Source organism: Meriones unguiculatus, chromosome 14 (genome assembly GCF_030254825.1).
Source record: "Meriones unguiculatus strain TT.TT164.6M chromosome 14, Bangor_MerUng_6.1, whole genome shotgun sequence".
In the NCBI taxonomy this organism is placed as follows: domain Eukaryota; kingdom Metazoa; phylum Chordata; class Mammalia; order Rodentia; family Muridae; genus Meriones; species Meriones unguiculatus.
Window position 1 is genome coordinate 2,355,626 of NC_083361.1, and position 26,801 is coordinate 2,382,426.

The 26,801-nt window shown below is 42.5% G+C and overlaps 1 protein-coding gene and 1 pseudogene across 3 annotated transcripts in view; both read left to right on the forward strand.

Moving 5' to 3' along the window:
• Positions 1-15: 15 nt before the first annotated feature.
• The window catches only part of LOC110566203 (cytochrome P450 2G1), a 28,375-nt gene continuing 1,589 nt past the window's right edge, over positions 16-26,801 (forward strand). Inside the window, exons 1-8 of one of the 3 annotated variants that reach the window (XM_060366464.1) lie at positions 16-149; positions 273-390; positions 18,795-18,944; positions 21,287-21,447; positions 21,821-21,997; positions 23,631-23,772; positions 25,983-26,170; positions 26,289-26,430. In XM_060366464.1, the coding sequence (XP_060222447.1) occupies positions 303-390; positions 18,795-18,944; positions 21,287-21,447; positions 21,821-21,997; positions 23,631-23,772; positions 25,983-26,170; positions 26,289-26,430 (1,048 nt within the window). In that variant the 5' untranslated portion in view covers positions 16-149; positions 273-302. Of the gene's footprint in view, positions 391-16,422; positions 16,694-17,262; positions 17,426-18,794; positions 18,945-21,286; positions 21,448-21,820; positions 21,998-23,630; positions 23,773-25,982; positions 26,171-26,288; positions 26,431-26,801 lie in introns of those variants that run through there. The other 2 variants (XM_060366463.1, XM_060366465.1) reach the window with 2 other exon arrangements.
• On the forward strand, positions 12,364-12,496 carry LOC132647586 (U6atac minor spliceosomal RNA; annotated as a pseudogene).

Here is a 26,801-nt window from a genome sequence, read left to right on the forward strand (position 1 = left end):
CTGATACAGAATCAGGGGAGGGCGCAGGAGAATGTCTCTGCCCTGTATGGACAGCCTATGTACCCTACTTGCAGCAAAAAGGCCAGAAGCACCAGAAGCCTTTTCCTCATGGTTCTCATGGTTAGACGTGGAGAGAGAACATCAAACTAGTGAGTGCATTGGGCACTGGAAGACCCCCGGGGACAGGAGTGTGAGCATTTCAGAAGCTGTTTCCTAGGAATGCCTGGGAAGGGTGTGGACATAACTCAAGGAGTATTGGTGATTCCCAACAGTACATCACTGCGGCACTCCACCCATCACAGATGATCCCTCATTGCTGTGTGACGCCTTTCCTGGGGAAATGCCAAGAACTGTCCACTTATCTACATAGAGAATTGATGAAAAATGAAGGTAAGAAAACATCAAAGCCCAACTTGGTGAACCAATGAGTTTATTAGAGTAACATGTAGGGGTACAGGTGACAAGTTGTTACAGAGGATGACTCTGTATTATTTTTCCTTCCCAGTTCATTAATTTCTGACCTGGTCCTAGAGACTTCTCCCCATTTACTCTTTGGTTTGGTGTTTTTTTTTAATTATTATTATTTTAATTTTTACAAAGCTTTAAAGTACATCATTAAGTTATTTCTTGTTTTTTTTTATTTTTATTATCTGAGTACTCTTTACTTTTTTAAAATGACGGCACTTAGATCAGTAAACTTTTTGTTTACTGCTTTTCTTGTAGCTATAGATTTTGATAAGTAGTGTTTCATTTTGATTCAACTTTAGACGTTTTTAAAACTTTTTTTCCATGATTTCTTCTTATAGTTTCTTTTATAGTTCTTATGTAGACTTCTATAGTTTCTTTTACTGCAGATTTCTAGTTTTAATCCATTATGATCAGGTAGAATGCAAGAAGTGCTTTCAATTTTTCTGTGCATGTGAAGATATGCTTTGTGTCTCAATATGTAGTCTATTTTAGAGAAAGCTCTATAGACTGCTGAGAAGAATGCTTCTTCTATAGTTTGTAAGTAGAATATTCTATTGATGTCAACTCTAAGGCTAACTTCAGTGCTTTTCCACTTATTATTTTGTCCAGATGACATGTCCTTTGGTAACCATGGGGCATTGAAATTACCTTCTACTATTATGTCAGGATTAATCTTTAATTACATCTGATAGTATTTTTCATGAAATTGTATGCACCAAATTTGATGTGTGTGTGCTTAGAATCAAAGTTTCTTCTTGATGGGTTGTTCTTCTGGTCAGGGAAAAATGACCGTATTATTTTTTCTTATTAATTATGGTTTGAAGTCTATTTTATCAGATATTAGAATAGTGATGTCTGCTTGATTTCTGGTTTGATTTACTTGGAATGCTGGTTTCCATTCTTTCGCCCTAATGTAGTGTCTATCTTTAACAATGAGGTATGTTTCTTGTAGACAGGAAATATGCAAAGATGGATCCAGTTCACCATGGAACCTGCTAGCCCAGACTTTTGATTTGAAAATGGAGACCACTAATATTCAGCTATTATTGAAAGGCATGCATTAACTCTTATCATTTTGTTCACTTCATAGTGTTTGGTGCTTTCTTAGTCATTGTTTGCTTAACAACTCTACTAGCACCACTTGTTTTTATGTTGGTTTTGGTTTGGTTTGGTTTGTTTTTGCTGTAGCCACTCTTAGCTCTCCATTTGTGCCCATCCTCTCTTCTCTCCTTTCTGCTCATCTCAAGACAAGTTATCATACAGCGCAGGCTTATATGCAAATTTCTGTAGCACAGATGGCTTGAACATTTGCTCTTCCTTGCCTCCTGTCTTACTAGTGCTGAAATACAGGTATCCCTCATGCCCCACCCCCACAGGCAGTGCCTTTCCTCTTATTCTGTCTGCTTTTTTAATTTATTATTCTGGGCATGGAACCCAATGGCTTTGTACATATCAGACAGATTCACTATTGCTGATCTCTCAAATTATCTCCTCAAATAACCTTTGTTCATGTAGGTGAAGGCTATTAGATGCTGGAACTGAAAATTCCTAAAAAGTATTTGCTGATTTATTTGAAGATAACAGTAGTAATGAAAGAATTGCATAGTTACATAAAGATATCTCAGCATCTGTATGAATATTTTTGATCTTTTACAGGGAAAGGAACAGAGGCATAGGGTGAGGGTAAAGGAGTCAGGGGGCATGGGTGTAGGGTAAGGGCTGGTAAGGACTATACTTGGGTAAAGTTCTAACTTGTTTGAGAATATAAAAGAGGAAAATAAAAGATTAAACTTGGAGAATGACCCTTGCTTAGCTCCAATTATAGCTTCTGAGTTTGGCTAGAAATTGAGAAATGCTGAAACACTGACAGAGTCCATTCAGCTTTGATGTTCTTAATCATTAACTATCTGGGCCATGTTAGAAAGTTATTATTTACATTTCATATAGTTTGCACAAACATCAAAGATTCTGTTCCTCACTAAGATAACATCCCATGTTTTGTGTTGAGTTTCTTCACAATCTTCACTAGATGTTGTTTCTCAGATATGCTTGGTTCTGATTAGCATCCAATTCTTAGACCTTTACCTTCCCAATTTGAAACTAAATTGAATAAATAAAAGCTGGGTTTTTTTGCACTTAAAATTACTTCTGTAGTTTCTGAGTGGTGATCTGGGGAAAGAGGAATCGCATATTGGCTTTTTCAAAATATAATATTATACTAACATAATTAGAAAAGATTGAAAATTTGCATAGGAAGATGGGCCAGATGAAATTTAAGTCAGGCCTCCCCTAATTCCAACTGCTATAAGTAAAAGTTTTCTGTGGGTAAAAGCATGTTGAAGTTGTTCATTTTATGGAGAGCCCTTGATGTTTTGTCAATGTTCTGTCCAAAAAACGAATGTTGTCATCAAAATGAACATGTTGTTGTCCAGCAGCTCTGCTAAATTTTCCTGTATTATCACACACAAAAAAAACCCCAAACCTGTTAGTGTTATGCCTAATACCAGGCCAGATTAGCATAAAACTGTCGTGTATCATTTCAAGTACTATATGAAATGTTTAGTTGGCCATAGCTTGTCTTCTTCAGTCTGAACCTAGCATCTTCTAAAGCTGTGTATCAGAACTACTACATAGTGTAACATTTTTATTATTTGAGAATTTCATATAATTTTTTTTAATCAAGTCCACTCCCATTCCTTTCCCTCCAATTTTTCCCACTATTACCTCCCCATTTTATGTACTTTTTAAAAAATCCACTGAGTCCTACTGCTAGTGCTACTAGTGTGTGCATAGACACTGAGCCTACTGGATTGTGAGTAGTCTCTCAGGGGATAGTCTTGAAGAAAATGGAATTTTCCTTTCCCAGCAGGCCTCAGTTGCCAATAGCTCCTCAGATGGAGTGTTCCTTTGTGGCTAGCTCTTACGTCCATGTCAGGTTTTTGTCTGGATTGATCCTTCATGGGTCTTGTGCATGCTGTCGTAACTATTGTGAGTTCATATGTGCAACTCTCCTGTTATGTCCAGAAAACAGTCTCACTGAAGTCATTCACTGCCGCTAGCTCTTACAATCTTTCTACCCCATCTTCCACAATGATACCCTAAGACTTGAGAGGAACATATATTATGCATATATAAATGAACTTTTAGAGCTGAATGTGAAACAATAGACCTCACAAAACTAAAATGCTTTTTACAGCAAAGAAAAATCATCATTTGGGTAAAGACATAGCCCACAGAGTGGGAAAAATCTTTACCAATATATAGATGACAGTGGTTTAGTGTCTAAAATATACAAAGAGCTCAACACCTAAACACCAAGAAAACAAATAAGCCAATTAAAAATTGGAATATTAAAAGATGTTGGGAGCCGCGTGATAGTCTCGCCGGCAGAAACGCACGCGGACACAGGAATCCTCCCGCAACAGAACCTTTATTACAGTCACGCAATGGAAAGAGGAGAGGAGAGGGAGAGCCCCGATGTGGCACTGTTTATATAAGCCCGGGTCGCACCTGAGTGACGTGTGAATACCCTGATTGGCTGCTCACGTTTACCCCGCCTGATGACTCGGGCCCAGCATGCTTAGCGTGCTTGTGACGTGTCAATACCCTGATTGGCTGCTCACTCTTACCCTGCCTGATGACTCGGGCTTGACGTTTAGCATGCTTATGCAATTCTTAGCGTGCTTACGCAATTCTTAGCGTGCTTACGCAATCCGCGCATGTGTACTGGAGGTTTACAGTTTTGAGGGTGGGATGTCAGCGCCACCTAGTGGCGTCTGAGTCTCGGCTCTCCACATCCCCCTTTTGTTTTAAATAAATGAAAACTGCCTTAAAGCCTATATAAGCACGGTACAAGAGGGCCCTAAGCTCGATCAAGCAAACTCTTTCTTTGGGGAGTAAGTGATCAAGAGCTTTAGATTACTCCCTTACCCCACCAGGTGTAATGGAAACAGGTCCTCTGGGTGCAGGGGCTAAGGGAGAAGATTAAAGAAGGAGGTGACACTCATTCCCGTGCAATGGAATAAAATTCCAGGGAGTGCAAGGGCTGTCATTCTCCTATTTAGGTACCATAGCCGCTTAGGCAAAGGCAAACATTGAGACTTGGATCACTCATCGACTCAGTGCAATGGGTAAAACCCCTGAGGTACATCGACTGAGTGTCACAGTCTGTTTTAATTTTTTAACATGGATAACCAAATTTTTGGGAGATGATCCTTGTTCCAAGGCTGCTAGTACTTGCGCGATTGCGACCTAGTTACGTTTGTTTTGGGTATTGAGTTTGCAGAACAACCAGAGTAAAAACACTAAGCCACAACATAACGCTGCACCAAACATTCCAACCCCCACCCAATCTTAAAGTAAGAAAAAGCAGAAGAAACCCAGGGTAAAGCCAGTCTGTGGGCAATGAATCCACTTGAGTAGAATTAGTGGTCCTCCTCGCCGTCCTTGGCTCTTTAAGCAGTAGCAGGTGTATCTGTTGAAAGATCATCTTCAGCTATCACGAGCTTTCGCGTGAGGGGCTCCGGTACCCAGAATGGATTGTTTTCTTCCTGTGGGAAAACACAGACAGCTCCCCTGGATCTTATTAAAATAGGATCCGGGCCTTTCCACTGACCGGTTAAGACATCCTTCCATGTAATCATTTCCTTGGGCCTATTAGGCCCTGAGCAGTGGCGATCAGCAGCCGAATGGCCTTGACTGTCCAAATTTAAAAAATTTAGAGTGAAGAGTGCCAATGAAACGGTCACTCGTGGCACTGAGGTCAGAGCCTCCTGGACTCCTCCCTTTTGTTTTATTAAGTAGGATTTTAGGGTGCGGTGAGCACGTTCAATAATACCCTGACTTTGAGGGTTATATGGGAGACCGGTTAGATGGGTTATTTTCATCTGATGACAAAACTGTCTAAATTTTTGAGAAGTATAGGCTGGCCCATTGTCAGGTTTTAGAATTTTGGGCTTTCTCCAGGCACTCCATGCCTCTAGGCAATGTTGAATAACATGGGCTGCCTTTTCTCCAGTCAGGGGAGAAGCAAACATAACTCCAGAGCAAGTATCAACAGAAACATGCAAATATTGAAGTTTACCAAAAAATGAAATGTGGGTAACATCCGTCTGCCACACTTGTAGTGGACAGATTCCTCTGGGATTAATCCCAACATGAGGCATAGGTAAGAACTGACAGCAATTTTGACATTGGGTAACAATATCTCTAGCTTCTTTTCTAGTAATGTCGAATCGATTACGCAATGTCTCAGCTGTAACATGAAATCTTTTATGAAACTCCTTAGCCAATTCTAAATTTGAAAGGAGGGCAAATGCAATCATCTTTGTGGCTCGATCTGCCAGGTCGTTTCCATGGGACATGGGCCCCAGTAGACCGGAATGAGCCCTAATATGTGTAATAAAAACAGGGGATTTTCTGGTAATTAAGGCAAACTGAATCCTTTGAAAAATTTTTGCAAGCTTGCTAGATGCTTTAGTCAATCCAGCAGCCTCTAAGATTTTAGTTGCATTTACCACATAACTAGAATCAGAAACAATATTTAAAGGACCTGGAAATTTTTTCAACACTTTTAGCACTACTAAACATTCCACAATTTGAGGCGAGGTCTCATGATATTGCTTAGAAATAACTTTATTATTAACCACATAAGCTCCTATTCCTGTTTTTGACCCATCTGTATAAACTACCAATCCATCCCGAAGTGGTTTTTGGGATGTTACATGCGGGAAGACTACCTCCTGAGTTAAAGCAAATTGCAAAATAGGATGTTTTGGGTAATGATTATCAATTGAACCACTAAAAGAGGTAACTAGCACCGCCCAAGCATCAGAGGTAGCAGTTAGTACTTGAACTTGGTGAGCCGTATAAGGCACTATTAAAGACTTTGGCTCCTTCCCAAAGTATGTAATGGCTGTTTTTAACCCACGAAGTGTGAGTTGAGCGACTGCATCTGGATACCATTCAATAATTTTTGTAGGAGAAGCATTGGGATGAACCCACACTAAGGTTCCATCTTGCCATAATACAGCAGTTGGTAAATGTTTAGTTTTAATGACACACAGGTCAAAGGTCTTAGTTTCATCTACACGTTTTAATTGGGCATCCTGTAAAGCGTTTTCTACCACTCGCAGGGCGTGGCTTGCAGCCGGTGTTAAGGCTCTGGGTGAAGAAATATGAGCATCCCCTTCCAAAATATCAAATAGGGGCTTTAATTCAGCAGAAGGAATCTTTAAAAACGGCCTAAGCCAATTTATATCACCTAATAATTTTTGAAAATCATTTAAGGTATGTAAATGATCCCTGCGAATTTCTATTTTTTGAGGAACTATTTGTTCCGGATAAATAACAGTCCCTAGAAAGGAGCCCACTTCTGAAATTTGGACCTTTTCAGTGGCAATATGCAATCCCCACTGTTGCAGGGTTTTTTGCAACAAAGGATATGACATTAAAATTGAACAGTACCTGAATAACATGGTGGCAAACTCATAGCTCCACCCTCTTTATCTCTGGACCAGTATGGCGGCTGGCCACATGCAACTGAACTCAGCTGGAAACCCTAAACAAACATGGCAGCCAAACTACAGCTTTATGTGCCTTTTATTGCTGAACCATCATGGTGGCAGGCCATGTGTTAGCATTAGCAGGCTGCGACTGACAACACCAAGTACAGCCACTAGGTGTTGCTGATATAGTAAACACTGTGGAGCATCTATAATCCCCCACAACCAAAGATTTTGTGATTAAACAAGCTTTAAAATTAACTGCTTAACAGAACAATTTTAAACTGTAAAAATTATTTTAGCCATACCAAACCTATTAGCTAGAATTTTTTTCTTAAAAGAGCATAAAAAACATTTTGTAACGAACAATCACCAGTCCTTTAAATTAATTATGTGGAGAGCACATGGGAGGCAGGGCCTCTTTGCCTGAATCAAAGATGGCGCCGGCCACGTGGGGCGGGGCCTCCTTGTTCGAACTAATGATGGTGCCGGCCACATGGAAACCGCTGATATACCCAAAGGTCCCACCCATTTTTCCCAAAGCCAAGATGGCTGCACCCAGTTACCGGCCACGTGGAAGCCTCTGATGAAAGCCAAGATGGCTGCGCCCAGGCATTTAGCGGGAATTTTAATCTTATTGGATAAAGAGGCCTTTTTATTGTTTTTTTTCCTTTTACCTTTTTTTACAAGGGCGTCCTTTCCCTGACCTCTCTTCTGTGGCTTTAACGTCCACAGAAGGGTCTTTTTTCTTAGAGACGTCTCTATTTCTATCCATTGGGGCCCCTAATCTCTTCTCACGTCCTGATTCTGGCATGTCGTCTCGCATCTCCCCTACCCTTAACCTTTTGCTAATCCTTTTCCTTCCGAGGCAGCCCTCAAGTTTGCACGAAAACAAAAAAAGGAGAGCTATGGCAGCTATCACAGTAAGGAAGGCCATAAGGGCTTCTGCTAGCCGAAATGAGAAACGGGATAAGTCAAGGTCGAACATGTCTTTCAGGACAAACCTTAATGTTGCGGTTCTGAATTCCTCCCCGCTAACGGGGGCTCTCCTTACCCAGCACTGGCAGTAGCAGGCTTCCTGCTTCCGGGTTTCGGCACCAGATGTTGGGAGCCGCGTGATCATCTCACCGGCAGAAACGCACGCGGACACAGGAATCCTCCCGCAACAGAACCTTTATTACAGTCACGCAACGGAAAGAGGAGAGGAGAGGGAGAGCCCCGATGTGGCACTGTTTATATAAGCCCGGGTCGCACCTGAGTGACATATGAATACCCTGATTGGCTGCTCACTCTTACCCCGCCTGATGACTCAGGCCCAGCATGCTTAGCGTGCTTACGCAATTCTTAGCGTGCTTACGCAATCTGCGCATGTGTACTGGAGGTTTACAGTTTTGAGGGCGGGATGTCAGCGCCACCTAGTGGCGTCTGAGTCTCGGCTCTCCACAAAAAGAAATGCAATATGGGACTAGATGGAGAATTCCCAAAAGAATTACAAATGACTAAGATACATTTTAATTTTTCAGTAGTTCTCCAATGATGGAATACAATGTGGACTTTTAAGTCAAATAAACCCTTTTCTCTCCAACTTGCTTTTAGTCATGGTGTTTTTCACAATAGTAAAAACCCTAACTAAGACAGATATGAAGTTGTAAATATTTTCTGTGATTTTTTTCATGTTGCTTAATAAGCTTTCTTGAATCTTTTCTTTGCTGAGAAAAAAAAAGTGTAAGTATTGTTAGATATGATCTCATTTCTCCATTTTTGAATTCTCTTGTTTATGATTTGGGGCTTATAGTCAACTAAGCATTGCTCAGATCAATGTCATGAGGGATTTTCTTTGGGTAGTCCTAAAGTTTAAGTTTTTTTAATTCATGCTGAGTTATTTGGAACCAGTAAAAGATAAAGGTCTGGTTTCTTTCTCCAAGATGCAGGCATCTAGCTCCTTCGGTACCATTTGGTAAAATGTTATAGTTAGTGAGAGGACCAAACCTACTCCATTTTGAATCAGGCCTGCCATGTTAAGCCTTAGGTTTTGGTTTCCCAGGAAGGGACAGTGGGCTTCCCAGAGACCACAGAAGTGGACAACCAATCAATGACCGCCCAGTATCTAACCAGAAACTAAGTCAGCCAATCAAAGAAAATTCCCTATGAGGTAATCCTCTCTCTCTCTCTCTCCAAAGTGAGAGCCAGTCCTTATAAAAGTCATGTGGCCACAGTAGAATTTCCCCTAAATCTTTTAAAAGAGCTTGCAAACTCACTTCAGGGTTGTCATTTTGTACGAATGGTTGACCCCCGCATGCTGGCTATTTCTGCAGAATAAACGCTCTTTGCTTTTACATACTATTTGAATCTGGGGTCTTCTTTCAGCAATTCTCAAACCCATACATTTTGAAGAATAAGTTCTGGTAGTCTTTAAACAGTAAAGTGACCATGATTAACAATAATTCATCATATATCTTAAAACAGATAGAAAAGAGGGTTTTGAGTTTACTTATCTTTTAAAAAATGGAAGATTATGGTGATAGAGATGCAAGACTTACTTGGCCATCACCTAGTATATACAAGAAAGAACACTGCCTTGTACCCATACATGCATGTGCAGAAATGATGTGCCCATAAACACTGAGAGACCAAAGAATTAAAAATTAGGTGTTTTGGGGTATTGGTTTAAAGTTTAAAGCACAAGCCTGAACAAAGGCCAGACAGGTGGAGACATGTCCAGTCACCTGCAGGGAAGAACTAGCCTTACTGCATTCCTTTCCTGCCCACTAGAGATAGAGTTGCTAGGAAACCAGCCCAGATTGCCCCTTTCCCTAGGACAGCCAAACAAGGGAAGCCTGACCATTAATGGTTTGGGGACCTTCCTATAGCCAATCAATTCAAAATGCAATATCCCCTTTTATGTTTCAACCAATAGATACTTGCCAAGCAGGAATTCCCCTGCTTTGCATGGGCTCTTTAAATTAACCACCTAACCTGAGCACGAGGCTCTTTGCTCTCAACAGCTCTGGCAATGAGGGTATGAGCCCAAGCTAGCGTGTAATAAAAAGATCCTCATGTGTTTTGCAATTGACTTGACTCCTGGCACAACAACATAAACTAAAACATTGTTATTATGTGAAAGGCTCAAAGGGGAGGCTTACTTTCATTTGACCTTCATGAATGTCTCTTTGCAAGCAGAAAAGGACGCAGCACTCATGTCCCAACTGAACATGGTTCTCCTCAGCTTTACACAATAAGCACGTTCACCTGCTGAGTCATCTCACTGTGAGTCATCTCACTGCTGAGTCATCTAAGAAAAACAGACAATTAGGGCTACTAAACCTTGAGTAGAGGCCAGACCAGCTGGCCCTCCTCAGAAGACAGGATGAGCTTATTTTAAGATACGAAACCTGGGGCAGGGAGGACTGCCCTTGGAAGAAGCTGTAAGCTGCCAGCTGCAAAAGTGCTGTCTTTCTGCTGACTAGTCAATATAAAGATACATGTGTGGCCTTATTTTTAGGTATAAAAACTCTGTGCTTTGTATGCTTGGGGTCGTCTCCTGCCTTGAAGGGGCGACCCCCATCACGATCGGAATAAACTGCCTCTTGCTTTTGCATCGAACCTCGGTCTGTGAGTCTTTTTGGGGAGGGAGAGTTTCGGAGTCCCTGCATCGGCAGGTTTTGCAATCTCACTGCTGAGTCATCTCACTGTGAGTCATCTTATGCCCGAATCGTGATACCCCAAAAGACCACCACCAAGAGCTGAGTCCTTTGCAAACCACATGAGGATCTTTTTATTACAAATTACAAGCTGCAGCTTGGTCTCACACCCCCCACCGCCGAAGCAGTGAAAGCCGAGAGCCCCGTGTTCATGTTACTTGGGAGATTTAAAGATTCTGGTTCCTCCCAGCATGCCCAAGGCAGGGGCAATTCCTGCCTGGCAAGCATCTATTGGTCAAAATGCTACATTTTGAAATGTTTGGCTATAGGAAGGTCCCCAAACCATTAATTATCTGGTGTCCCTCATTAGGAGGATGGGCCAGTTTCCTAGCAACTGTATCTCTAGAGGGTGGAGAAAGAATGCAGTATGGCAGGTTCTTCCCCTCAGGGCATTACTGGCCTTCTCCAGCCACATATTTCAGGCCTTAATTAATAATAGGTGCTAATTTTTAATCTTTTTGGTCTCTCAGTCTCACTGCTGAGTCATTTCACTGCTGAGTCATCTCACCACTATCTTTTCCATCTCCAGTTCTAACTTTTCATTTAGCTTTCTCCCCATCAGTGACATATTTTTTTTCTCTCTTTCTTTCTTTCTTTCTTTCTTTCTTTCTTTCTTTCTTTCTTTCTTTCTTTCTTTCTAAGACAGGGTTTCTCTGTCTAGCCTTGGCTATTGTGGACTTGCTTTTTAGACCAAACTGACCTTGAATTCACAGAGATCTGTCTGTCTCTGCCTCCTGAGTACTGGGATTACAGACATGTGCCACCAAGCCCAGCAAGATCTCTTTCTTAATCTCTGTCTCACTGAGACATTTTTACCCAATTCTAACTCTACTCTCTGTTTTTTGTTTTGATTTTCTTTTGGCCTTTGTTCTGTTTGGCATTCATTCCTGACTCCTAGAAAATCTCAGCTCAAATTTATGTCACTCTGATTTTTATTAATTGTGCCTCTTTCCTCTTGGTTTCTTTGTGTGTTGTTCTCTATCTCCCTCACAGGATGGCTTCCATAACTTCCCTTCCTACGTGCCTCTCTGTTTTTAGGTTGCTCTAATTTCCTTTTCTGTTTCTGTAGGGGAGGACTTTGTTTTTTGGCTTACACTTTCAGGACATACTCCATCATCACTGAAGAAACTCAGAAGAGGAACTAAAGCAAATAAGAAAGCTGCTTATTGGCTTGCTGCCTCTGACTTGTGCTCATTAAGTTTCCTTATACAAATCAGAACCACCTGCCCAGGGTTGGCACTGCCCATAGTGAACTGGGCCCTGTTACATCAATTAGCAAGCAAGACAATAGACATGACAACAGACCCATCTAACAGAGGCAATCCCCCAAATTCCCACACACCTATAGAAAACTCTGAGCTGTGTCAAGTTGACAGTTGAAGCTAACTAAGAAGCAGGCATTCTTCAATTATTATTTCTCTTTAATTTGCTTTTAGATGTGAGTTTTCCTTCTACTTCCAAATATCAATCTAAAGGGGAGTTGTGTGAAGGATGTTTTCTCTGGGTCCATTCTTGTCAAATTGAGTAGACACAGCTAGCATTGTGCATGCCCACCCACACTTCATCATCAAAACCACAGACTTAAGCGACTAAACCAGTGTGCTCGTGTGTTTGTGTGTCTGTGTGTCTGTGTGTTGGGGAGTGAAATGAGAAAGAAGAAAAACAAACTAAGAGTTAAGAAAGGAAGACTAGTGTTGTATGAAAGGAGAGAAGGTTAACACTCTTCTTGACAAGGACGGAAGAGGAGCTTGGACCTAACAACATACATACAGTTAGGGCATTGCCACCTACTTCATTGCATCATTTTAAAAACCACTATTTTTAAAATGACTGCCTACAGATAGGGAAAGGGTCTTCACAAACCCTATATCTCACAGAGGGCTAATATCCAGAATATATAAAGGACTCAAGATGTTAAACAGCAACAAACCAAGAAATCCAATTAAAAACTGGGGTACAGAGCTAAACAGAGAATTCTCAATAGAGGAATATCAAATGGCAGAGAAACACTTAAAGAAAATACTCTACATCCTTAGCCATCAGGGAAATGCAAATCAAAACAACACTGAGATTTCACCTTACACCCATCAGAATGGCTAAGATGAAAAACTCAAGTGACAACACATGCTGGAGAGGATGCTGAGAAAGGGAAACCCTCTTCCACTGGTAGAAATGCAAACTTGTACAACCACTTTGGAAATCAATCTGCCTATTTCTCAGACAATTAGGAATAGTGCTTCCTCAAGATCCAGCTATACCACTCCTAGGCATATATCCAAAAGATGCTCAAGTATACAACAAGGACATTTGCTCAGCCATGTTTGAAGCAGCTTTATTTGTAATAGCCAGAAGCTGGAAACAACGAAGATGTCCCTCAACTGTGGAATGGATACAAAAATTGTGGTACATTTCCATAATGGAATACTACTCAGCAATTAAAAACAAAGAAATCATGAAATTTGCAAGCAAATGGTGGGATCTAGAAAAGATCATCCTAAGTGAGGATGAAACAGAAACAGAAACAGAAAGACACACAGGGTATATACTCACTCATAAGTGGATATTAGACATATAATATAGGATAAATATACTAATCTGTACACCTAAAGAAACTAGGCAACAGATGCCCCTCAACTGAAGGAGGGATATAGAAATTGTTGTATATCTACACAATGGAATATTACTCAGCAATAAAAAATAAAAGAAATCATGAAATTTGCAGGTAAATGGTGGGAGCTGAAAAGGATCATCCTGAGTGAGCTGTCCCAGAAGCAGAAAGACACACACGGTATATACTCACTCATATAGACATGTAATATAGGATAAACCTACTAAAATCTGTATATCTAAAGAAACAAATCAAGAGAGAGGACCCTGACTAAAATGCTCAATCCCCATCACAAAAAGCAAAGAGGAAGGACATCAGAAGAAGAAGAAAACAGGAAACAACCTAGAAACCCGCCATGTAGGGCCTCTGAAAGGCTCTGCCCTGCAGACTATCAAAGCAGATGCTGAGACTTATGGACAAATGTTGGGCAGTGTGCATAGAATCTAATGTAAGAAGTGAGAAATAGTAAGATCTGGAGAGGACAGGAACTCCACAAGGAGAGCAACAGAACCAGAAATTTGAACACAGGGGTCTTCCCAGAGACTCATACTCCAACCAGGAACCAGGCATGGAGATAACCTAGAACCCCTGCACAGATGTAGCCCATGGAAGTTTAGTGTCCAAGTGGGTTACATAGTAATGGAAAGAGGGATTTCACCTTACAACTGACATAATCTGATTGGCCTTCTCTTTGCTCACCTCCCCCGAGGGAGGAGCAGCCTTACCAGGCCACAGAAGATGACAATGCAGCCACTCCTGATGAGATCTGATAGACAAAGATCAGAAGGAAGAGGAGGACCTCCCCTATCAGTGGACTTGGGGAGGGGCATGCGTGAAGAAGGGGGCAGGAGGGTGGTATCTGGAGGGGAGAAGGGAGGGGCTTATGGGGGGATACAAAGTGAATAAAGTGTAATTAATAAAAAAAAAAATAAAAATGAGCTAGGCAACTAGGAGGACCCTGGGTAAGATGCTCAATCCTCATTCAGAAAGGCAAAGATGGACATCCGCAGAGGGAGAAAACAGGGAACAGGACAGGAGCTTACCACAGAGGGCCTCTGAAAGGCTCTATCTTACAGAGTATCAATGCAGATGCTGAGACCTATAGCCAAACTTTGGGCAGAGTGCAGGGAATCTTATGAAAGAAGTGGGAAATAGTAAGACCTGGAGAGGACAGGTGCTCCACAAGAAGAGCAACAGAAACAAAAAATCTGGGCACAGGGGTCTTTTCTGAGACTGATACCCCAACCAAACATCATTCAAGACATAGAGAAAGTGATCAAAAGCTGTGAATTTGTCTCTGTTGAATTGGCCTCCTCTCAAAGCTGTGAGGTTCTTGGGCTCCCGTGACTCAGGGTACTCTTAGGTCTCTGTCCCACCTCAGAGCTGGGATACCTTCCCAGTCCTAGTATCCGTGACTCAGAATCATGGCCCCAGAGCTGTGGTTTTCTGGACACACTTCCATCCGAGTACCAGAAGGCAGGCCAACCACAACAAAAACAATAACACTTAGTATTTATAAGTCATGAACACAGTGTTGTAGGGAGTGGGGGAAGCTCTGTGTGAGGGAAATTCTGACTGAATGTGCACTGTTGATGTGGGCACAGCCATGACAAGAATGGAGGCTTTGGACCCATGAAAAGCTGGCAAAGCCTCTCCACACATGGCTCGAGCTTGAAATTAGTCATTTCCCCTTTGGTCAAAGTATAGTATTTATGGAGGACTGATTAGCATGTATAAAAGATGGTGATAGCTGCTTCTTCCTTCTGGTTGGATATAGTCAAAGACAGCTCACCCACATAGAGACCTCCTACAGAGAGCAGCTAACCCCTTCCCCTGTGAGGTACATAAGAATCATGCTAAGGCTCTGGGTTGCAGCCACAGAAGGTGCATCCATCCCAGCATGCATACCCCACCTGAGCCCAGCTTTCTGTACGCGTGTTTGTAGGTCCGTCCTTTCTTCATTCCATTGCCTCCACTAGTCAGGGTTCAAGACCCAAGTTAAATGGGTCAATAATGTCACAACGTCTTCAGTAATTGGGCCTTACAGTTAGGCTTAGGAGGATAACTAAGAGCAATGACAACAGACAATAGTAATGTTTGGGACACTACTAACAAGAACTCCAAAGACGTAACTTATACCTGGCACTCTCTTTATGTTTTCTTTTGATAGCCTGTGGTATCTGGGGGAGGCATTGTCCCTTTGATGTAGGGTTACTCCCTCTATATCTCCTTTATATATTCATATGTGTCTATCTTAGGAAGCATCTACATTAGATTTCAACACAGTGTTTTCAACCATCTTTAGCTTACTTTCCTTGCAACCTTAAACTTTCAACCGTTTGACTTCTGTCTTTCTCTCCCCCCTCCCTCCCTCCATTTCTTTCTTCACCTAAACTAAAGGATGAACAGAACACTTAGGCCAGTGGTTCAAGACATTGAAAACCAGCAGTATTCCTACTTGACAGAGCGTGAAATTGTAGCACCTGACTATATGGCTTCCCAGTGAAGGAAAATGGCTAAAACTAGAACCCAGATTGTCTCTAAATTTTGAAATCAATAACTAATGTAAGATTGAGTCTCAACCCTCTAGTGATCAGTGCCAAGAAATTAAAGTTGAATTTTAGATTGCCACTCCAGAGTCTAGCTGGGCTCTCTGAACCTTTAAAACTGGAACAGAGAAGAAATGACAAACACACAAAGTAGTCCTCATCATTTTCCAGAGAGGTGTTGGGGGGCGGGTCTCAGGGCTGAATGAGGGATGTTTGCATAATGTCCTTCAATGTGCTATACTGTGTAAGGAAATGTCTTGCCCCTGGCATTCCTTGGGTGGGTAGAGGCACTCCTCCTAGGGCAAAAAGAAAGGTCTAAGGGAGGAGAGTTCACACAGCAGGATAATGTAAAAACAAAAACAAAAGTCTATATAAAGATTCCCTGTAAACAGATAGCTTCTCAGATGCCACAAAGACTATGAAGCCAAGGTAAAGGTGAAGAACTTGAAATAGGAAGAAAAGAGGTAGCCCATTGTAGCGTTTTCCTCATGGATTCAATATACCTTTGTGCAGGTGAAAGATTACAAATTACATAACTACACACCCATTAATTTATCTGTATTCTGATGGCATAATACCTGGCTTATTTGATTTCCATGGGGTCAGATTTCAGCAAAAGCTGATCTCCTAGAAGCTATTTAGGCAAGATCTGGGACCAAGGACACAAGCCGTTGACTTAGCACCATGGCACTGGGAGTAGCCTTCAGCATTTTTTTGGCACTCTTGTTGTCTTACCTGCTCATCTTGATCTCCTGGAAGCTAACTAGTAAAGGAGGAAAGCTGCCCCCTGGACCCACACCAATACCGTTTTTGGGGAACCTGTTACAAGTCCACATTGATGGCCCACTTCAGTCCTTCCTGAAGGTTAGTGTGTCCGTTTCTTCTTATAGTGATGAGGATAACAATACGTCATAGCTGAGTACACACAGAAACTCAGAATTTCTGAACACCGACTCAGAAACAAACTTTAGGAAACAGGATTCTGAAATCACAGTCTTAAAATCAAGGGGGAAATATTATAAACAGATTCTAAGTGCACTAGACAGAGTCCCTTCTTCTTGGGGCTCTGGCTCACTGTCTAAGGATTTGAGGAATCTCATTTCTTTAAGTACAATGTTCATACTCAAATTGTCTTAGATTTTTAAGATGCTAGAAACCTAAAGTTTCAAAAAGAGAGGCTCTGGATCTCAGAGTTTAGCTATTCCAATTCCATTATTTCACACATAGAACCAACACATACAAAATTAGGCATATTTTCTGCCCAAGGTATCAGGAATCATTCTCATGTTTTCTCTCCAATAGCCCTTCCAAGCCCAAGACCTTCCTCTATTTTACCTTTGCATCCTCCTGGAATCTCTGCCCTCTGCATTCCTTGACAGATCTCTGTTGTGCTCCAATTTACTCTTTCATTCAGTATCTTCCTTCACTCCCAGCTCCAGAAAAAATATGGCTCTGTGTTCACTGTGTACTTTGGTCCGAGGCCAGTGGTTATCTTATGTGGACATGAGGCAGTGAAGGAAGCCCTAGTAGACCAGGCAGATGACTTCAGTGGCCGTGGTGAAATGCCTACAATAGAGAAGAATTTCCAAGGTCATGGTAAGTAGCAGCAATAACAACAGGAATTATTTCAGTGGACACTGTGCTAAAGGATCTCTGATAAGGGATTCATGGGAATCAACTACCTTGCCTCCATTGAGAAGGTATGGCCACTCTGCTAACATTGAAGTACAAATGCTGATGGTGTGAAAGGTCAGGTGGTAACACACAGTATGTCTGGGAGCTACTTTGTTTTCAAGCTCCAGAAACTGGACTATAAAGTGCTTGTAGTGTTATCTTCATTCTTACATTTAATGATTTACTGCGTGACATTATTTGTGTATCCCCCCAAAGCACCTTCACAGCCAAGCTCAGTTCCTATCTGCCCATATCCATATGGATATATAACAAAGGACTCTTCTTGTGTAGTGTTATCCATGTACCCACTCCTACATTTGTGCATTCTTCAAATTCAGGCAGATTCACTTCCCTCTTTTCCAATACACATTTTCTCAATTCTGTCCATTGTTCCATGAATCCACCAAAATATCTTTATTACCTTTTGTATGCAAACATCTTTCCATCCTATTATTCAGATATCTTTCAATGTTCTATTTATCCATGAAAACCAACTATTAATCTTTCCATCCACCCACTCTTCTATCCATCCATCTATCCATTCTTAGACCTTTTCTTCCAGCCACTATCTCTTCATCTTAATGTCTCTATCAACTAACACTTCACTCGGCCATTGAGCCTTCCAGTCAGCCAGCCAGACAGACAGACACCTGTTCAGCACACCATGGTTATTTCAGTCCAGAGCTCTGGCCTTTCCTCCAGGGAGCCTGAGTGTGATTCCCAGCATTCATCTGGGGCTCACAGCCATCTATAACTCCAGTTTCAGGGGATGTGAGGCTCCCATCTTGCCTCCACCACCCCCACGCCTCCTTTCACTTATCAATATATTTTAAAATGGTCTTATCAAATTTCCAAGAAGTTCACCAATCAACACATCAGGTGATTTCTACTGTAGTCTTCATGCAAAGTAACTCTTTTGTACGGGTACATTGATGCACAGTTGTGAGTGTCTGTACACACACATACATGTTTTAAAAAGAACCCAGAAAATAGAATTAGTATTTCCACTTAAGGAATGCTCTGTGTGACATTCCATCCTTACCTCAGGTGCTTCCCTAGGCATTAAGCAGGAAACATACTCAGTCACAGCTTGCTCTCCTCTAAGAAGATTTTCCTGTTCACACTGATTCTTCCTAGCCTTATTTCCTTTTCCCTCAGTCTGGACTATTTTGGAGGGAATCTTGATTTCCCATTGAGTCTGGAAGGATGAGCCTTTATAATCTTGTCTACCACAGACCTGAACACAAAAAGGGGAGAGGGGACAAGAGCCTGACCATTGACATCCTGGCAGGTTTAGGTATGTCCAGTGGAGAACGATGGAAGATTCTCCGGCGTTTTTCCCTGACTGTCCTTCGAAACTTTGGGATGGGGAAGCGGAGCATTGAGGAAAGGATCCAGGAGGAAGCTGGCTACCTACTGGAGGAATTCCATAAAACCAAGGGTATGGAGACCACATTGGGTGACTGGGTGTTTACAGAGAGCTTAGTTGTGGGTGGCAGTGGCTTTGGTGAGAGAAAGACCTGAAATAGGAAAAGATGAAAACCATTATGGGTTCATAGAAATTCCCAGTGAAGTTCCATGTTAAAAATCAACATGGAAGATTCTGAGAGATGGCTTGGCCAGAAACACTCATCAGTGGATCTCAGGGGTCTGAAACTCAAGAAACCATACAGGATTCCAGTGTTGGGTGAGCTTGCAACTTTTTTCTAGAAAAAGGATCAAGTGCTGCTATGTTATACATGCTTTCTTGTGATGAAGGAAACAGCATAAAACTTCAACTCATCACTATTTGTAAGGGTAGGCATAATTTGCTAGGCTGGAGAGGTGGCTCAGCTCTTAAGAGCACTGGCTGCTCATCCAGGGGACTTGAGTTTGATTCCTAGCACCCACACAAGGCTTGTGAGCATCTATAATTCCAGTTTCATAAGTTCAAAGCCCTTTTGGCTTTCATAGGTAAAGGCATGCATAAACATACATGTTGGCAAAACATCTATACACATATAAACATTCAATCAAAATAAAACTTTTAAAAGAGGATAGTCAGTGGTAGGCCTATTCACATCACTGTGAAACAAATGCATACTAATTTCTCAGTTTAAGCTTGATGCGGTGTCATATTCCTGTAACCCCAGCACTCAGGGGGTCAAAGGCAGGCAGATCTCTGTGAGTTTGAGTCCAGGACAGCCAGGGTTACACAGAGAAACCCTGTCTTGAAAAAAACAAAAACATAAACAAAAGAAATTTCTCAACATAAGGGATCTTTAATCCCACGATTCCCGAGGGGGTCTATGTTTGTCGGGAGGGCACATGCATGTGTAGAGAGACGGGAGGGTGATATGCAACCAGGCTGGCTTTGAGCATGTTTCAGTTAAAACACAAACATTCACACACACACACACACATACACACACACACACATATATATATATTTAAACCCTTGTCTGGAAATATATAGAAAAATGGACAAGCCAGGCATGGTGGTACATGCCTGTAATCCCAGCACTCAGAGGCAGGTGGATCACTGTGAGTTGGAGTCCAGCCTGGTCTACAAAGGGAGTCCAGGACAGCTAAGGCTACACAGAGAAATCCTGTCTCAAAAAAAGAGTAGACAAAATTTTGTGGACAAAATCCACTCACGGCATTGTACAGCCTTGTGTCTCCAGGACGGATCTGTTGTCTACATTGCGAATGTGTGCATGGTTCTGGAGAAACCAGCCTCCATACCGTTTACTTGACCAGCATCCCATTTTACAGGTAAAGCCTACACCTGAGAACTGGTGAAATAGGTTATTTTTTCATGTATTTATGTTTGCTGTACGCATGCGTGTACGCATGTTTGCATGTACGGGTGCACATTGATGCCTGTGTACTTGCACATGAGTGTGTGGAGGCCAGAGGACAACATCAGAAGGCTTGCTCACTGCATCTCACCTTTCTTTTCTGAGTTATTCAGGGATTATCGAGGAACCCAGAGCTCACTGGTACCCCAAGTCTAGGTAGCCAGCTTTTCCCAGAGAACTCCTGCCTCCACCTCTCAAGTGCTAAATCAGAAACTGGTTGCTACACTTTTTAAAACAGCTCACCTTTTTATTTGGGTGCTCAGAATTCTAACTTCAAGTTTATGTGGCAAATGATTTGACTCCTGAGCCTTCTCTCCAGCCCCAGGAAGGATTTCTTAATAAGGTAAATGGATTCTTATGGTAAACCTCAACAGGATCCAGCTGTACTTCGTAAAATTGTGTTATCACCATTTATTTGTACAGATGTTTTGCTTGCATGTTTGTCTGCGCACCATGTGCATGCCTGATGTTTCCAGAAGCCAGAAGATTCTTCAAACTGGAGTTACAGATGGTTCTGAGCTGCCATGTGGGTGCTGGGAACTGAACCCAGGTCCTTTGCAAGACCAGCCAGCGCTCTTAACCACTGATCTGTCTAGAGTCCCTCAGGTGTTTTTTGTTTGTTTGTTTTGTTGTTGTTTCAGATGTGTCCTCTGTTACCATCTATCTACCACAAATACATTTAGGTAACATCGACAAAAGATCACTCTGAACTCGTCTACCATTTCTGCAGTGTCTGCTCCAAGCCTGACGCCATGCCAGGCATTTGGCAAGCACCATCACATTGAACACTCATGGGTCAATTAGGAGATTTCCAAACCAGATTGCAGTTTGGGAAAACTAGACACAGACACGAAAATGAGGAACTCACACATGCCCTAAGCGGCAGACCCTGAGCTCTGTGCCAATGCTGTGACATTTCTCACCCTACCTCTCCCACCCCTAGGTGCTCCCATAGACCCCACCTTGTACCTGAGCCGCACTGTATCCAATGTCATCTGTTCCGTTGTGTTTGGGAAACGCTTCGACTATGAGGACAAGCTTTTCCAGAGCCTAATGAAGATGATCAACGAGAGCTTTGTGGAGATGAGCATGCCCTGGGCACAGGTGCACACTGGCCACTAGTCAACTCCCTGCCCATCCTTTATACTCAAGCAAGCATTGTCCTGGACTCCACCTAATCCTTCTCCCTTCATCCCTCAAAGACACTCATCAGTTTGTCCACCTGTTCAAGAAGTAAACAGATACAACCAAATCTCAGACCCAACAGTAGATTATTTAGTGAGACAAAGTGTCTTTGTATACTTCAGGTTGGCCTTGAACTGCTGGTCCCTCCTCCTCAGTCTCCTTAGGGCTGGGATTAACAGTGCACACTATCTCCAGTCACAGACTTTGAGTCCAACTCTATGACTTTAGAACTCTGCTCATATGCTCTCTGGTGCCCATGACTTATACATCCCCCTTTGCCTCTGCCCCGCAGTTATATGACATGTATGGGAGAGTCCTGCAGTATTTTCCAGGAAGACACAACCACCTCTATAACTTGATAGAAAACCTTAAGGACTTCATTGCATCCAGGGTCAAGATCAATGAAGCATCCTTCGACCCCTCAGACCCTAGGGACTTCATTGACTGCTTTCTCATCAAGATATATGAGGTACCTCTTCCTCTTACACCAGTCTTTCTGTCTTCTGAAACCTTCATTCTTGCCATAGAAAACCCATCTTGCAACTGTGAAGGTGAAACGTGAGAAAGTATTATTTTCTATCACTTGCCTTGACCACTAGATAAAATGTAGAAACTATAGAAATGTAAGGCTGTCACACCGTTAAAATAAACTCCCTTAAAATTTATGAAATCAGACTTATTTTAGCATTTGCTTTGTATTAGTCGGGATTCTCTAGACCAGTGGCTCTCAGCCTTCTTAATGATGGAAGCCTTTAATGCAGTTCCTCATGTTGTGGTGACTCCAACCATAAGATTATTTCTTTGGAACGTCATAACGTAATTTTGCTACTGTTATGAATCATGATGTGAATATCTGATCTGTGACAGCCGTGAAGCATAGAATTACTGCTCTAAAGGAACAGAACTGGGTGTTGGGGGGGTTATCAGAATGGCTTACAGGCTGTGGTTCAGCTAGTCAGCCATGGCTATCTACCAGTGGAAGGTTCAAGAATCCAGCAGTTATTCAGCCCATGAGCCTGCTGTCTTGTCTGGTCCTGGAGAAGCAGGCTCTGATGCCAGTGAAGAGTGGACTTGCCAGAATGATAGCAAGCAGGCAAAGAGAGAGCCAGCTTTCTTCTGCCGCATCCTTTACATAGGCTGCCAGCAGGTGTGGCCCAGAATAAAGCGGGTCATTCCCACCTCAGAAGATCTGGAGTCAAGGGGGGTCTTCCCACACCAAAAATCCAGATTAAAAGTAGGTCTTCCTACTGTTAATCAAATGAGTAAGCTAAGAAAAGACTCCCTCACAGGCGTGCCCAGCCGTTTCTCTTTAGTTAGTTCCAGATGTAGTCAAGTTGGCAAGTAAGAATGGCGGTCACACAGTGCCCACTTCTTCATGGGCTTCCTTTACGCCTACAGCATGAGCTGGTCAAAACCCCTGCCCTTCATCTTTGTGATCACGGTCTCCTTTCAAGCAAATGTTTCCTAGCTTTCGTGCTAGATTGTCTCTCTGCCTGGCTGGTTTCAAGTAAGCTAATTCCCCCTCATTTTTCATGACACCACAGAATGTATACCCTATTTTTCTAATACACACTTCGAATCTTCAAAGTTTAGCATAAAGAAACTTAAAGTCTTACATTTTAAGACCATCAATACAAGAGACATTTTACTGAAAACCAGAATGTGCATTCAGAGTCTCTAATTGAGAAACTCAGAAGCTGGCTCTTTTAATTTGAGTTTACACTTCAAAATCACTAGCCTAATGTCTTTGAGAGGCAGGAGTGCACATAGTAAGCATGCCCGTGTGCTGACCATTAGACTCTAGGGAAAACGTGATGAAACCCGAGTATTTGGCAGTTGAAAGCTGTGTGCTTTAATGGCCCCGAACTTTCAAACCATGCAAAGATTCTGTTTCCTTTTCCCATACTTTTTGCCTACCACAAGCACGCTGGCCATCTCTTGTCTTTCCTCTTAAACACCAAACATGCTCTGCACCTTTGCTTACCTTGTTCTTCCAGGCTTAATTGACTCATCTTTCCTCCTTCCACAAACGCACCCCCTCTACACGGAGGATCGGGGAAGATAAAGGGCATAAATCTGTTAACAGCCCCCTTCCCTTTCAGGATAAAAGCAACCCCCACTCAGAATTCAACCTCAAGAACTTGGTCCTCACCACCCTTAACCTCTTCTTTGCTGGCACGGAAACGGTGAGCTCCACATTGCGCTATGGATTCTTGCTGCTGATGAAGTATCCCCAGGTGGAGGGTAAGTTCCAATCTGAGGGGCCCAACTGGCACCTCCGGTGCCTCCTTGGCAGGACAGCTATCTTGAAACTGTACAGTCCCATGGCATTAGCTTCCCTTCCCTTGATGACCTCAGAACACAGGGCCTTCACCTCTCTGATCGGTCCTTGCATTTGTCCTCTGTGGCTGTTGAGACTTAGTAGCCTGTATTTTTTATCTGAACCTCATAGTCATGACTTCTCAGAGCAGCTGAAGTCAAGGAAAACAGCCAGTCTCTCTCTCTCCTCTCTCTCTCTCTCTCTCTCTCTCTCTCTCTCTCTCTCTCTCTCTCTATCTCTCTCTCTCTCTCTTTCTCTTGCTCTACCTTTCCAGTTCCCCTACCTCCTCCTCTGATTCAGAGACAAGACAATGCATGGACAATATGGATAATCCAGCTAATCTCATTTCCCAGAAAGTTAGTGAGAACTGCCAGTCCCCTTTGTACTTATGTTATACTTACGCTCATAGCATTGATGTCAGAGATTTGAAGGTGGGTCTCTTCCCTTCCTGTTTCTCTTTGAAATGGGACTCTCACTACATAGTCCAGGCTGACCTAGGTCCAATGATCACTCTTCTTCAGCCTCCTGGGAACCTGGGATTACACACATGCCATCACACCCAGGTGAGGCTGCTTGAGGGCTATTGCTCAGCTGACCACGTTGTCCATATCAACCAGAATGTATGACTAATAAACTAGAATTTGATCTGCTTAGGGAACTACAGTGATTAAGTTATTTCTTGCTTAAGAAAACTCTCTACTTTGGCCTTTCTCTACACTAGTCAAGTTCAAAACAATCCTTTGGTGAGTGAAAACAGCATCTGTACATGAATTCAGCTGGAAGCAGGAAAACAGCCTCTCTCTCTCTCTCTCTCTCTCTCTCTCTCTCTCTCTCTCTTGCTTTACCTTTCCAGTTTCCCAACCTCCTCTTTGGGACTGTTGCTCCCCTCCATGCTTTCTCGTTTTGTTTTGTTTTGTTTTGTTTTGTTTTGTTTTGTTTTGCTTTGTTTGGGGTTTTGTTGTAGGTGTCAATTAATATTTCCTATTGATACATCTTCTGGCAATTCTGCTGTTAGTCCTAAACAGCTGTATAACCAAATCACCACACAGAGACTGGGTTTATTTCGTTAAACTAGAATACAATGCTGGGCAATATTTACTCCCTCCTAAACCTCCAAGCCCTCATAGTTTCCTAACATTTAGATTTTACCCATTATACTTGCTTTCTGTGAAATATTATGTCCAGTCCATCTCCACGTAGTTCCAAGATCTGTCCTCCAGCTCTGCCCTCCTTATTCTCTCCCAAGCTCTCCTCCCTAGTCCTCTATCCTCCCACTCTTTTCCTGCCCTCTGGCTCCTCCCCTCTTTCCTGTCCTCTGGGTCCTCCCATTGGTCAAAATTGTGGCTAGTTGCTTTATTTTGGCCTGTTTACACACAGTTGAGACAGGATGCTTAGAATAAGTATCACAATGCAATATCCGGATTGAAACCAGAGTGTGTGAATGGGGGGAGAAATCAGCATTTGAATGAACAAGGGTAAGGTATATACATTTGAAAAGAATATTATACCAACAAGGTTTTTTTCTTTATTTTTTTAAGACAGAGTTTTTGTGTATAGCCTTGGCTATCCTGGATTCATTTTATAGACCAGGCTCACTTCGAACTCATAGTCATCCACCTGCCTCTGCTTCCCTGAGTGCTGGGGTTAAAGGCATGCACCACCACACCCAGCTGGTTTCTTGCTATTTTTAAGACAAAATTCCCATGTGGCGTTCAAGGATCTAGGCTGTGCAGCTCCTGGTGTCTGATGAGTGTTCAGCCATTAAGTATAAAGAAGTAATCCAAACACATGTGATTCTCCTGTAAGGCTCACTGGTCTTCCTGGATCTAGGCACAACATGTCAAGATCCTTGACTTAATGACATCTGCAAACCTCAGAATAGGACTTGCCCCAGCCTCTCAGCGCACACATTTCTTGGCCAGACATGTGGCTCACACTGGTAATCCAGCACATATGAGGGGGAAAGACCATTGGAAACCTACACAATCTAGAGTGTAAGTCTAGTCCAACACGAGCTACCTAGTGAGACCCTTCTGACAATCAAACAAGCACATGCTACCCCTAAACACAAATGGCAGCAAAGGCAGCAAGCATCAGTGTCACCTCTTCTGGTTTACTTTCTGCTGTCTTACAGCCAAGATTCTCGAGGAGATTAACCAGGTGATCGGAATGCACCGTGCTCCAAAACTGGATGACCGGGCTAAGATGCCGTACACTGATGCCGTCATCCATGAGATACAGAGGATGACAGATGTTGTGCCCCTGGGTGTCCCCCATAATGTCACACGGGACACTCATTTCCGAGGCTACTTTCTGCCCAAGGTGAGGCCGCACCCTACTGTTGTCTGTCGCTCTTTCTTGACTTCTCTCTCATCCTGTTTTTGTGTATCTAATTCTGTAGTCCAACACAGAATTCTAAGGGCCTCTGTCTGTCTCCCAGGGTACGGATGTGTATCCACTGATTGGCTCGGTCCTCAGAGATCCCAAGTACTTCCGATACCCGGATGCTTTTTATCCTCAGCATTTTCTGGATGAGCAGGGACACTTCAAGAAGAATGACGCCTTTGTGGTCTTTTCCTCTGGTTTGTAATTATGCCTAGATTTCCCCAGACACATACTAGAACACTCCTTCCAAGGTCAATGCTATAGAATAATTTTAAAAAATCCTAAAATCCCAGATCAGGGAATATTAGAACCATTCACGTTAATGATTAGAGAAAAAGCTAGGGTGAGAAGGTGGTCTATGGCTGTAATCTCAGGTTCACAGAGCATGACGTGAGCGATTATGACAGCATGTGATTTTCAATGGCAGTCATGGGAAGCCTGGAGCCTCAACCATGAGACAGAGCCTTAAACACAATTCTCGGCTTTTTTTTTTAACTCCCTAGTATTTGATACCTAAGGCATTTGAAATACCTTTGAGGAGTTGACATGAACCTAATTTTGTTTTTTT